The sequence below is a fragment of the Populus nigra genome, chromosome 10, assembly GCF_951802175.1.
Source record: "Populus nigra chromosome 10, ddPopNigr1.1, whole genome shotgun sequence".
Classification (NCBI taxonomy): Eukaryota; Viridiplantae; Streptophyta; class Magnoliopsida; order Malpighiales; family Salicaceae; genus Populus; species Populus nigra.
The window spans coordinates 13,374,448-13,386,863 of record NC_084861.1 but is presented as its reverse complement, the minus strand read 5'-3'; the positions used below and the strand labels follow the sequence as shown (position 1 = coordinate 13,386,863).

Below are 12,416 nucleotides of genomic sequence, written 5' to 3'. Positions count from 1 at the left end.
CCTCCCCCTTTTTTTTTTTAACTTAAACCTAGAAAAATGCATTTTCACCCCTTTTTTAATCTAAGTTAAACATATTATGATTTTTTTTAAAAAAATTATGTTTCGTATAAAAAAATTATTATACACTTTATTATTGTGTAATTAAATGAAAAATAATTTCTTGGATAAAGAATTTATTGCATCCGATGATGTCCATAACTTTCTTTGTGAGTTTGTTTGGTTGACTCGAGGTTATTTAGTTGACTAAAGTTTACTTTTTTGTTTTTTATCGATTTTATCCTTCAACATTGAATTAATTTAGAATTGAGCTTTTTAATTTTTTTCTCAAGATTATCACCACGAGTTTTGTAGATTAACCAAATTTAATCCAAGTAAATCAAATATTTTTTTATTTTAATATTATTTAATTCATGGTTGAAATCTATTTTTTTTAGAAAACATATTATCAATTCAAAAATATTTTTTATAAATATTTTTTTTATCAGAAACCGTGATGCAGCGAGGACCAATGTAATAGTTAAGAAAGATAAGTAATAACATCTCCGATAATGGGTTTAGCTATCTAATCTAGAATGACCCCTAAGTTTATGGTTTTTTATAGATTTGACCGAGAAGTAAACAAGAATAGAGATTCAATGATGGCCGGGCCCTTCTCAAAAACGAGGCCGGGCTGCCTAGTCTCGAGCCCAATGACAATTGGGCTTTCCATAAAAAATGAAAAACGGAATCTAGCGGGAAGAAGCAAGATTGGTCTCCGTGTCCTCGACGCCAGGACTACATTCTTCTCTTTCAACTTTCAAAAGAAGGAAAAGAAACTTCGCGAACCAACGAGAAGGTTAATATTTCGCCAATCGATTCTTCTCGAATCCCATACACCGGCACCAAAAACTAGTATAAAATCGCCCTCCCCTCCCAAAATTTCATTGTCTTTCAGATAAAAAATAAAACGCGCTTCAAATCCTCTGCTTTCATTCTTTCAATTCATTCTCATCCTAGTTTTTAATTCGCTAGCTATCATCAATGGCTGGAAAGGGAGAAGGGCCAGCGATCGGTATCGATCTAGGCACAACATATTCATGCGTCGGTGTATGGCAACATGACAGAGTTGAAATCATAGCTAACGATCAAGGCAACAGGACGACGCCGTCTTATGTTGCATTCACCGATACAGAGCGTTTGATTGGTGATGCTGCTAAAAACCAGGTCGCCATGAACCCGGTCAACACCGTGTTCGGTGAGTATAGTTGTTTAAAGCCTTTTATTTTGTAGTAGTAGATATCTATTTTGTTAAGGTTTCGCCTTTACTGTCTGGAAAATTGGAATGTGCTTTTAATTTCTTCGTGTTTAGACAGCAAGAACGAGGCAGTTACAACTGCAATGTGCAATTGATGGACTGATCATGGAGGATTAGGTGTAGAGCAACAAGATATTTAGTACAAATCAGCCTGAAATGGATGCATATTTTAGTCTCCTTTTAGATAAGGATTAAATTAAATCACGTTTCCTAATAACGTGCGATTAATTACTTCTATATAATGAGAGATACGATCTCTGATTGACTAGAACTGTAAATTTTGTTCTGATTTGTTAGTGCTTTTTCTTTTCTTTTTTTTTGGACCTTGTGTAATACATAACCAAAAAATTAAATCCTGTCTGGACAATTGAAATTTGATTAGGATTTAGTCTTTTGGTTTACTAGTTGAGAGAAAAGAAGAAGAAGTGTGTTTGAATAGTGTGAACCAAACCGTCACTAGATTGATAAACTTGTGCGAATCCGAATTATATATAAGTGAAGATAAAAAAAATAAATAAATCCGGTTAGCAACTCTACTTGTCAATTCGGATGGTGGTCATGTATTAAATCTATAAATTATTGATCACTGATGGAGTATTTGCATGATTCACAGATGCTAAGCGTTTGATTGGTAGGAGATTTAGTGATCCTTCAGTCCAGAGTGATGTTAAGCTGTGGCCATTCAAGGTCATTCCTGGTCCTGGTGACAAGCCAATGATTGTGGTTACCTATAAGGGCGAGGAGAAGCAGTTTGCTGCTGAGGAGATTTCTTCAATGGTTCTCATTAAGATGCGTGAGATCGCTGAAGCTTACCTTGGCACCACTATCAAGAATGCTGTGGTCACAGTCCCTGCTTACTTCAATGACTCTCAAAGGCAGGCTACTAAGGATGCTGGTGTTATTGCTGGTCTGAATGTGATGCGTATTATCAATGAGCCCACCGCTGCTGCCATTGCTTACGGTCTTGATAAGAAGGCGACCAGTGTGGGTGAGAAGAATGTGTTGATTTTTGATCTGGGTGGTGGTACTTTTGATGTCTCTCTTCTTACCATAGAGGAGGGTATCTTTGAGGTTAAAGCCACGGCTGGAGATACCCATCTTGGAGGTGAGGATTTTGATAACAGAATGGTGAACCACTTTGTCCAAGAGTTCAAGAGGAAGAATAAGAAGGATATCAGCGGAAATCCTAGAGCTCTTAGGAGGTTGAGAACTGCTTGTGAGAGGGCAAAGAGGACTCTCTCATCTACTGCTCAGACCACCATTGAGATCGATTCTCTCTACGAGGGTATTGACTTTTACTCAACCATCACTCGTGCAAGATTTGAGGAGATGAACATGGATCTCTTCAGGAAATGCATGGAGCCTGTTGAGAAGTGTTTGAGGGATGCCAAGATGGACAAGAGCACTGTCCATGATGTTGTCCTTGTTGGCGGTTCTACTAGGATTCCAAAGGTGCAGCAGCTTTTGCAAGACTTCTTCAATGGGAAAGAGCTCTGCAAGAGCATCAACCCTGACGAGGCTGTTGCTTATGGTGCTTCTGTTCAGGCTGCTATCTTGAGTGGCGAAGGGAACGAGAAGGTGCAGGATCTGCTTCTTCTTGATGTCACTCCATTGTCTCTTGGATTGGAAACTGCTGGTGGAGTGATGACTGTTTTGATCCCAAGAAACACCACCATTCCCACCAAGAAGGAGCAGGTTTTCTCCACCTACTCGGACAACCAACCTGGTGTGCTAATTCAAGTTTACGAGGGTGAGAGAACTAGAACAAGGGACAACAACTTGCTTGGCAAATTCGAGCTCTCTGGCATTCCTCCTGCACCCAGGGGTGTTCCTCAGATCACTGTCTGCTTTGATATTGATGCAAACGGTATCTTGAATGTCTCGGCCGAGGACAAGACTACTGGCCAGAAGAACAAGATTACTATCACTAACGATAAGGGAAGGCTGTCCAAGGAAGAGATTGAGAAGATGGTAGAGGAGGCTGAGAAGTACAAGTCGGAGGATGAGGAACATAAGAAGAAGGTCGAAGCAAAGAATGCTCTGGAAAATTATGCTTATAACATGAGGAACACCGTGAAGGATGAGAAGATTGGATCCAAACTGAACCCAGCTGACAAGAAGAAAATAGAGGATGCGATCGATCAGGCCATTCACTGGCTGGACAGCAACCAGCTTGCCGAGGCTGATGAATTCGAGGACAAGATGAAGGAATTGGAGAGCATTTGCAATCCTATAATTGCAAAGATGTATCAGGGCGATGGTGCTGACATGGGTGGCCGCATGGATGAAGATGCTCCCTCGACTGGTGGCAGCGGTGCTGGCCCTAAGATTGAAGAAGTCGATTGATTGATAGTTTCTTTTTCACATCTAAGATTAGGGATTGACGTATCCGCCTGCTCTGGATTTTGTTGTGGTTGATTTGGGTGGATTTTGTGGATCTTTTGCGATGAACAACTTATTTTCCCGTTTAATAATTTGTTTCTGTCTCAACTTAGCTTTAATATTGTGTTTTATGACGCCGATAAAATAGAGGAAGCCTCGCTCATCGCTTACCAGTTGCAGCAGAAATCGGGTACCGATCTTAAATTATGGAATCGGAAAACAAGATCGAATCTCTTTTCAAATCTTGCTACAGTTGCACGAGCCCTTCCCGCGTTTTCTACTCTCTCCAACCTCGTTCTCTCTTTCTTCAATGTTACTCCTTCTAATTTCATCATCTAGTCTTCTTCAAAATCAAGATGAATTCCCTTTTCAAATCTTGCTACAGTTGCACGAGTGCTTCCCGCATGCCATAAATGACCTACAAAAGAGGGGTAGCTAATCAACTGAGAAGAGACATAACCATCCCTCACTTGAGTATTACCACCTCTTGAATGCATTGAGTGGTAAAAAACGAAAAAGAAAAATAAAAATAAAACTACAAGTGGTTTTTATCCTTCCAGATCAATTCGGGAGACTATGATAAGGATCAATCACCAACCTAAGAAAAAGTGTCTTCTTGATAAGAAATAAAATAAGATGCCTCTGTTCTGTTCAATATGATGATCTTTTTGGCAACTGTTGATGATATTTAGCCATACCAAACTTTCAACGACGCCGTTAACTCTCTCCTCCTCTACATCTCTGACCTCTTCCACGTCAGGTAACTTGCAATAATTCACTTCTCTTTTTAATTTAATTTCCCGGGGTTCCTCTTTCCATTTTCAATATGTTTTTATCCTTTATTTATTCTATTATTTGAATATGTTATATACGCATTGTGTACCACACGCTCCCTTCCTAGCTCTCTATATTTCTTTTTAGTCAAGGGATGCCATAATTTTAATTATTCATGTTCAATAACATCCAAATAATTACCATTAGTAGTAATAGTAATAATTAATTATGCAATATCATAATTTTATAATAATTTTCATGAGAAATAATTGTATCAAGTAGAGTTTACTTTTTAAATTATTTTTTTAAATTTACTTTTAATATAAAAAATAATACAAAAATACTTAAAAATTTAACTTAAAATAAAAAAAACACGAATCGATGGCGCACCACAACACTTCATGTATAATACGGGAAAGCATCTATCTGGTCGTTATTTCTCCAAAATTTAGCCACCTATAATTCAATCTTATAGGCTATACACGGCTGGTGGTTGAGCCACCTACAATTCAAACCTGGAGGCTATGTGCATACTGGTGGTCAACGTATCAGATCTGTATTTCATTCATGCATATAGGCTTGTTATTATTACTGGGGAATAGCCTCCACGTGTCACCACTTGTTGGATTTGGGCATGACAGTGAGTTATACACGTGGAGATAGCCGGCAAGAATAATTAGCTTTGGCAGTGAACGGGGGACTTGTTTAAAGTGGGTGTTGTAATCTGATGCAGGTTGCCGACATTGATAAATGTAATTTTTGCGACTGTAAAATTTTATGTGGCACCGATGACATGTTTTGCCGTTCAGTACAATGCATACGTCGGCGAGACAATTAGGATAATTTCAGTTTATTACTGTCTGAAGTATCCGTGAGAAAGGATAAGCAGCGGTTTTGTGCCATCTTAAGCTAAGTTCAATATGATATTTTCCTGAATAGATCAGAAATCACGGCGATGGCCTCCTCCATAAAGAACTGCGGATATACTCACAGAAAATATACACGTGAATAGGCCAGTAACAGAAAATATCTACACATAAAGGAACAGCCAAGCTTCCCAGTGGAGGAAAAATTCACAGACGAGCTGTCATCAACGAGGGTGTGAATTGTCGCTTTGAGCCACACAGCATAACAAACGAGTTCCCACTTCTTACTTGGTATGGGAATGGATCACTTTACGACATGAAAACTGTTACTGAACAAAATAACCAGGCCGTCTAATCTTGCATACGCCTCATCTTAAACTGACAGACAAAACAAGTTAGGAACAACCACAGTTCATGCAGCCCCTGGAGAGAAAATGATAGCTTCACCCATTCTCCTTTAGGAGGACTGGCAGCAACCCTTCTGCAATAAGCAAGAAGTTACGACTTATGATTCCTACGAGTGAGCTTACCTTCCACCCCTATATCGAAAGGAAAGGAAAGGTCTTAGGCCATCACGAAACAAAAATATAGATTCCAGACCATCATAGCTGCAGCATTTAATCAATCTTTGAACAGAAAACGGATAGAAAACGACTTCATTTGTTCTCATTATCTAAAACAAATAACGATCCAGCTATACAATCAGTAAGAAGATTGCACCGAGATGATAAACAAAGTATTTTCCTACCTAACAACCTTTATTTAATTCGAGCTGCATTTGCAAGTAGCAGAATGCATGCTCCACAGACAATTTAAAGGTTACAAGTAACATAACATAGAAATGGAGGCAAAAAAAAAGAGGCTTCAAGTCCATGCTCATCCCTTGAAACCAGTCTAGGGGGCTGAATGTTTAAAACAAGCACAACGGACATTAGTGCATTCCAAAGTCAACTGAGCTACTAAAGTTCTTCCCTTGGGGAGTAAGATTAATTTACTTTGTAAAGCCACCCAACCCAAACATGAATCGAAAATATAAACGTATAAAAGAAAAGGACATGAAATTTCATCTAGAAAAAGGGAAAATATCATTTCATAGATTGCTTTATGGAATGAAGTTAGTAAACAATGAAGCACCAACCGCTATAACCGTCCTTACATCTTCAAACCAATGTCTCTTTCGGATTGACAAATGCTCATTCACTCCAAGGAGAGGGGCGAAGGCATACACGAACTTCATGTTCTTCTGGTCCTACACGATGCTTGGGCACAATAATTTCAAGCACTGTTCCGGTCTCATCACGGTATGCTTCCAGCTTCGCATCTTCTGGAATGAGGTTTGGGAGGGGAATTTCCCTAATGAATTCCCCAGGAGGGCAGTGCTCTGGAGTTGGATCTGTTAGCTTAAATGTCCTATCATGCCGCTTAATAAATGGCATGCATGCTGTACTTATACAAGATATCTTAACAATACCATGCGATTTAGTATTCCTCCAAGTAACTTTCACCCTTTGAAGATCTGCAAAGGGCAAGCTGACGATGACTAAAAAAGCTTTATCATCCTCGTATATTGTTTTTGCTGCTGTAACAGGCCCATTTACATTCTTCATTACCCCACTGAACTCGTTTAACCATGTTCGCTCAACTGGGTGGATATTCATATCAACAGAATGCAAAAATTCATCATCACTGCCATGCTTCCGCTTGTTGCTCATAGGAGACAAGTCAATGCCTTCTCCATTGCCATGGTCTGAGGACTGAGTAGACAGGTTCAAACCAGTACCATTAAGCAACTTTCTTGGGTGGGCATTTCCATTACTCTTTACTGCAGGTGGGGGCCGCTCAAGCTCAAATTCTGTGCTTGGAAGGTTCCTCCATGAGCCAAAATCACTTGCCTCTGGAGGAATGGAGAAATTGATGTCTCGGCCTGTAAGCTCCACCCACCTCTTCCGCTCTTCATCGTCAAGATTCATGAGACTGGGTGATCGAACAACTTCAATACCATGAACGCATTGAGGGTTGGAGAGACCCCTATAATGCTTCCTCTGCATTCTATGAGACCGGACAAAGCCCCTGTCAACACTGAATGGAAATGGGGGCTCCCCTTGGCGAGAATGCCCATTCATGTAGCTCCTCAGTTGCATTTTACCCAAAGCATTTTCAGGCCTTTCCTTGAACACCCACATGTACATGTTCTCCATGTCATGCTGAACTAAAAAAGCATCTAGCTGCAAATCTGATTTCTCAAACCCAGAAACACCATTACTATCCCTGATTATTTTGCATTTCGACTTCTCATTCAAAACAGGCTTGAAATAGAAGCTAAAGAAGAGCCAGGCACCCCAAATGCTATCCAGGCGCTTTGTGCATTTCTTCACAACTTTTGGAATACTGACAATTGTCTCAGCCTCATAAATCTGAGGCCCAAGACCTACATCCAAGATGTCGCATGGATCATTCCAAGTAAGGGGAGGAGGTGGACTAGGCTCAGACGACAACGGGAGATTGATATCAGGCGGTCTTGAAAGAATGACAGACCGATTCATCTCCCTCTCCAAATCATCATGTGTAAGAGAGCCCGAGTCCATAGAAAGAAGTGTAGATGGGTGATAATTTTCCATAGATAAAGTCGTTAGAAGAGCTTCCCCCATATTCTGTTTTCCTTCACTGTTTTTCTGGCTTCTGGGCTTGTGATTTGCAAATCCCAGCACCACAACTGCTAAAGGCTGACGACAAACATCTTTATTGAGCAATCAAACAATAACTCAGATGCAAAAAAATATATAATTGCAGACCTCCGTGCCCTCAATCGACAAAACCAAATAAACAACTCATAAATATCTTCATGATTTCAAATCCCCACAAATTCCCGAAACATCAGTTCACAGAGTTTCATCAAAGATTCGGCAAGCCAGCAAATTTTAATATTGGTATCATTAGCTCATCAGCGACCTGGAAAAATCAAAACAAACAAAAAAGTGAATAACAAACAAAAAATTAAACCTTTTTTCACTTCTAACCACACTCTCTGCACTTGCACAATATCTTTTTTTTATTTAAAAAAAAAAAAACAACTACCCGGATGCCAAGAAAAAGAAAAAAAAAGGACAATTCCTAGAAGAACCAATACTCAATCTCCTATTTTTCAATAAAAAAAATGGAGCAAAATTAGGCGAAAACTTCAGATTCAAAGAAAACCCAGATGAAATTTCGAACTTACTAAACTTTCCCAGTAATCAAAAAGTGAATAACAATCCAAAATAAGAAACGACTTGATAAGCCCTGGAATCTAATAAAAATTCTCCAGTAATAGTAAGAAAATAAAGTCACAGATTCAAAGCAATCAAATCCACCAAAAATCGAACCCTATGATCCCAAAAAGAAAAAGAAAAAACATTAAGAATTGAAAAGATAAAATCAAGGAGATTCGGAAATTACCTAAAAAGAGAGGCTTCATAATCCACTCGAAACAGAGACTTTCGCATTCGATCCCTATTTTTAGAGAGAGAGAGAGAGAGAGAGACGACAGAGAGAAAAAGGAGAGAACAGATGGTAACGGAGTGTGTTTTAAAGAGACGGAGTTAATTAGAAAAGACCTGCATCAGTTAACCCTACCGTTTGGTGGGGATCATGGTTGACGTTAAGTGACGGTGATAAGAGGAATTGGAGGGGTCAAAATCGGCGTCTTGTGTGGTAAAGTGTTTTTCCTTATAAAAAGGAAAAAGAAAATTACAACATGCGGTGATGTTACACTTTTATATATATATATATATATATATATATATATATATATAAAGGAGAAAGAAAATTACAGTTTTTCTTTCCCAAATTAAATTTAAATACTGAATTATTGACATTGAGTGGAGCACTTTTTTCTTTTTGCTTGCATGTGTTATTATTATAAGTGATAACTTGGATGGAAGTGGCATCGAGACATCTAAGCTTTGCGTTCTTGGAGTTGAACCTCGGATTTTGCCTCTTTTTTTTTTTAATAATAATAAATAAATAAACGTTCCTCTTGTGAAGGTTAAAGAATCAGAGGTTCTTGTATTTGAATTTTTAATTTTACTTGCCGGTATTGCCAACGTTTCGAATACTATTATGGAATTTTATAAGTATTATTCAAGCTACTCAGGGAACTCGTTCGGAAATGAGTGTCTTTATTTCTTAATAAAACAAATATAAAATCAGTAAAATCATTAACTTCAAATATGTTTCTAAGTATGCATTTGACGCCATCATTCACAAATTAATTAATTAATTAATTAATTATCATTTAAGGATGAGTGATTTACCTATCGCTTTTGATGTTCTAACATTTTGTTTTATGCAAGTTGTGAAAATAAATGTCATTTGAAAGAATATTAGATCCTGGAAGGCGGGTATTTTCATGAATTTTCTTCCCTTGTTACAAGAATTTCTATTTATTTGGATATATAGTAATTCATTTATTTCCTGAGTCCTTGCCATTTCTGTTGCTTTGGACATTTAGTATTCATGATTAAATTTTGGATAGTATTGTATTGATGATGTCTTAACAAATTTAAGTAGTCTATAAATAAAGATTTCAGGTTCAATAATGATGAAGTTCTAAAAATTCAAATAGTTCATGAATATGGTTTTTAGGTTGGATAATCGATTAATCAATTAGTCCTAGCAATTTTATCTATTCTCCCCAATCAATATGATTGATAACTTATATTTGGTGCTTGGTAGATCAAGATGATTTGTGACTAGTAACTGTAAAAAGTCTCATTTAATAAAGGTGAGGACTCTCTGATACTTAGATAAATATTTTTTAGAAAGAGAAAATACAATAACATTTCATAGAGAGATGCTCTAAAAATATATATACAGTAAAGAATTAAGATTGTGAACCTCTGTTCCGAAAGTTTCATTGTGTATCTATAACCCACGAGTTTTGTCATTACGTGGAGAAAGAGGCTGAAGTGTAACTTCATCTTTGTAGAGTATTTATAGTCTTCACGAGTTGAGTGCTTAGTATCCATTTGGATAAGGGAGAAACTCTTCACTGATGGGGGCTATAGACATTTTCTTGAGTATGCTAATATCCAAACTATCTCTTAATTTATTTGTTTGTTGGGCTTTTAGGAAATCCAAAAAGCTTAGCGTAGAACAACGATAATTGTCACCAATGTCCATCCCATAATAACTAAGAGGAGTACATTTGGAGTATTTGCTCTATACATGGGTGTGGATATGATCCATTGAGAGACTTCCATGAATATCATTCTTACAGGTTTTCTCTGGGTAGTGTAGTCATTTACGAGCTTCTTATGCAGCCGGAGGTTGTGACACTAAGGCATCATATATTGTTAAAGGTGTTAAAACTTGTTGGGGGTGCCAATGTCTGATTTTGCTCTCGGGTTACCAACACGGCATGGATGAGGAGTTGCATCTAACTGGTGAGTTATTGAAGTTCTTGCTGGGTAGGAGTAGTCGCGGAAACAAGTTGATTTGTCTCGCCTTTTAACCTAGGTAGGCATTAGTTGCATGTCATGAAATGTTCTGAAAATACTAAAAGCAAGTTTAAGAAGAAACCAATGTGTTTTTTTTATTAGTTTTCACTCAAGCAACGTTATTGATTATGTTCCAAAAAATTAAAGTAGCTTGGGAATAAAGCTCCCGGGTTGGATAATGATGAAGTCCAAAATATCTTTGTAGCTTAGTAATATAACTCCCGAGTTTTATAATTAGTTAATCAAATGGTTTTAACAATTTCATTTATTTCCCTTAACCAAAGTGATTAATAACTTATATTTAGTGTTTGGTAGGCTAAGGTTGCTTGTGGCTAGTACTTACAAAAATCTTTTCTGGTGGAGGTGAAGACTCTTTAATGCTTAAATATATATCTTTTTTATAGAGAAAAAATACAATAATATTTCAGAGAGAGATGCTTTGTATATATATATACACACACCCACACACACAATAGAGAATGAAGATTGTGAACTTCTATTATAAAGGTCTCAATGTGTATTTATAACCCATGAGTTTTGTTATTTTATAAAAAAAGAAGCTGGAGTGTAATTTTATCTTTATGATATTTTGAGTTGTATCATAAGCTGCATTCCAATGATCTAGATCTCAGATCGACCGAGTCTCGTCTAGTATCTAGCAAACACAAAATAACATAAATTATCCATTATAATTGAAAGTATATTAAATATAAAATAAAATAATTATTTATTCAATCTAAGTTAGGCCCAATCTAATCAAATATTTTCCAGGATATCAATAATAAAGTAGCCTACCCTTTATAGGGACAAAACCACCACATTTCCCAGCTTCGCGAATCAAAGGCAAGTTTATCAATAGTCCACACGTTTTTGTGCTTGAATATTCTACAGAAAAGGGGTCAAGCTATGTTTGGCTCCACAGACATATCGGATAAGTCATACACACCATAATTAATTAATCTAGATAATTTAGTTGCAAGTCGAGATAAGAAACATGTACAGACACGAGTAGTTGAAATTCTGAAGTTTGGTTGGAAGATTAAAAAAAAATTATTTTTTTAAGTTCGAATCTTAATATATATATTTTTTTAAAAATATATTCAAAAATATTTATCCCAGTTGCAAAATCAATAAAAACATATATTTTAGATTATTTTAAAAAAATTCAATTTATATATAATTTGAATTTACCACGCTCCAAGGAAAAAAAAGTGATTGAAAGGAGGTTAATTGGGTGAAAAAAACAAGCTCACGCATGTTGAAGGATCTATTTAATAATGTGGTTGGATTATTTTTTTTATTTTTATTTTTAGTTTTAGATTGTTATTTTTTATATTTTTAAATTATTTTGGTGTGCTGATATCAAAAATATTTTTTCTAAAAATAAAAATATATATTATTTTAATATATTTTAAAACAAAAAATACTTTAAAAAAACAATATTTACCGTCCTTTAAAACAGGTAAAATTGGTTTTATTTTCTTGTTTTCCAGTACAGTTATTGCGTGAGATCACCTCACAGTATGCCATCCTTGAAAATGTCACAGAGTCCGCTTATATGAATGTAAAATGCTGATACATGGACCCAGGTGCTCCTTGCCGAATTTTGTTCTCCGAATTATA

General features: G+C 36.7%; 2 protein-coding genes across 5 annotated transcripts; one reads left to right on the top strand and one right to left on the bottom strand.

The window, feature by feature from the left end:
* The first annotated feature begins 829 nt into the window (after window positions 1-829).
* On the top strand, window positions 830-3,768 carry LOC133704807 (heat shock cognate 70 kDa protein 2-like). Its single transcript, XM_062129803.1, has 2 exons — window positions 830-1,234; window positions 1,908-3,768. The coding sequence occupies exons 1-2, from the start codon at window positions 1,021-1,023 to the stop codon at window positions 3,638-3,640; spliced, it is 1,947 nt and encodes a 648-aa protein (XP_061985787.1). The 5' UTR covers window positions 830-1,020; the 3' UTR covers window positions 3,641-3,768.
* A 1,650-nt stretch (window positions 3,769-5,418) lies between these two features.
* LOC133704808 (uncharacterized) lies at window positions 5,419-8,911 on the bottom strand. Of its 4 annotated transcripts, none has more exons than XR_009844124.1 (3): window positions 8,752-8,911; window positions 6,455-8,265; window positions 5,419-5,855 (listed from the first exon to the last, which is right to left on the bottom strand). XR_009844124.1 is itself a non-coding variant. In XM_062129805.1 (3 exons), the coding sequence occupies exon 2, from the start codon at window positions 7,962-7,964 to the stop codon at window positions 6,510-6,512; it is 1,455 nt and encodes a 484-aa protein (XP_061985789.1). In that variant the 5' UTR covers window positions 7,965-8,265; window positions 8,752-8,911; the 3' UTR covers window positions 5,419-5,855; window positions 6,473-6,509. The 4 variants fall into 4 exon arrangements, 3 of the variants coding, with proteins under 3 accessions (XP_061985789.1, XP_061985790.1, XP_061985788.1); XM_062129805.1 differs by having other exon boundaries at window positions 6,473-8,265; XM_062129806.1 differs by having other exon boundaries at window positions 5,419-5,797; window positions 6,473-8,265.
* Between the last annotated feature and the right edge of the window lie 3,505 nt (window positions 8,912-12,416).

Excerpts from the sequence above, each read along its gene's own strand:
- LOC133704808 (XM_062129805.1), bottom strand. The coding sequence starts at position 7,964 with ATGGGGGAAGCTCTTCTAACGACTTTATCTATGGAAAATTATCACCCA.
- LOC133704807 (XM_062129803.1), top strand. The coding sequence starts at position 1,021 with ATGGCTGGAAAGGGAGAAGGGCCAGCGATCGGTATCGATCTAGGCACA. Across the intron at positions 1,235-1,907 it reads CCCGGTCAACACCGTGTTCG|ATGCTAAGCGTTTGATTGGT; the intron begins GTGAGTATAGTT and ends CATGATTCACAG.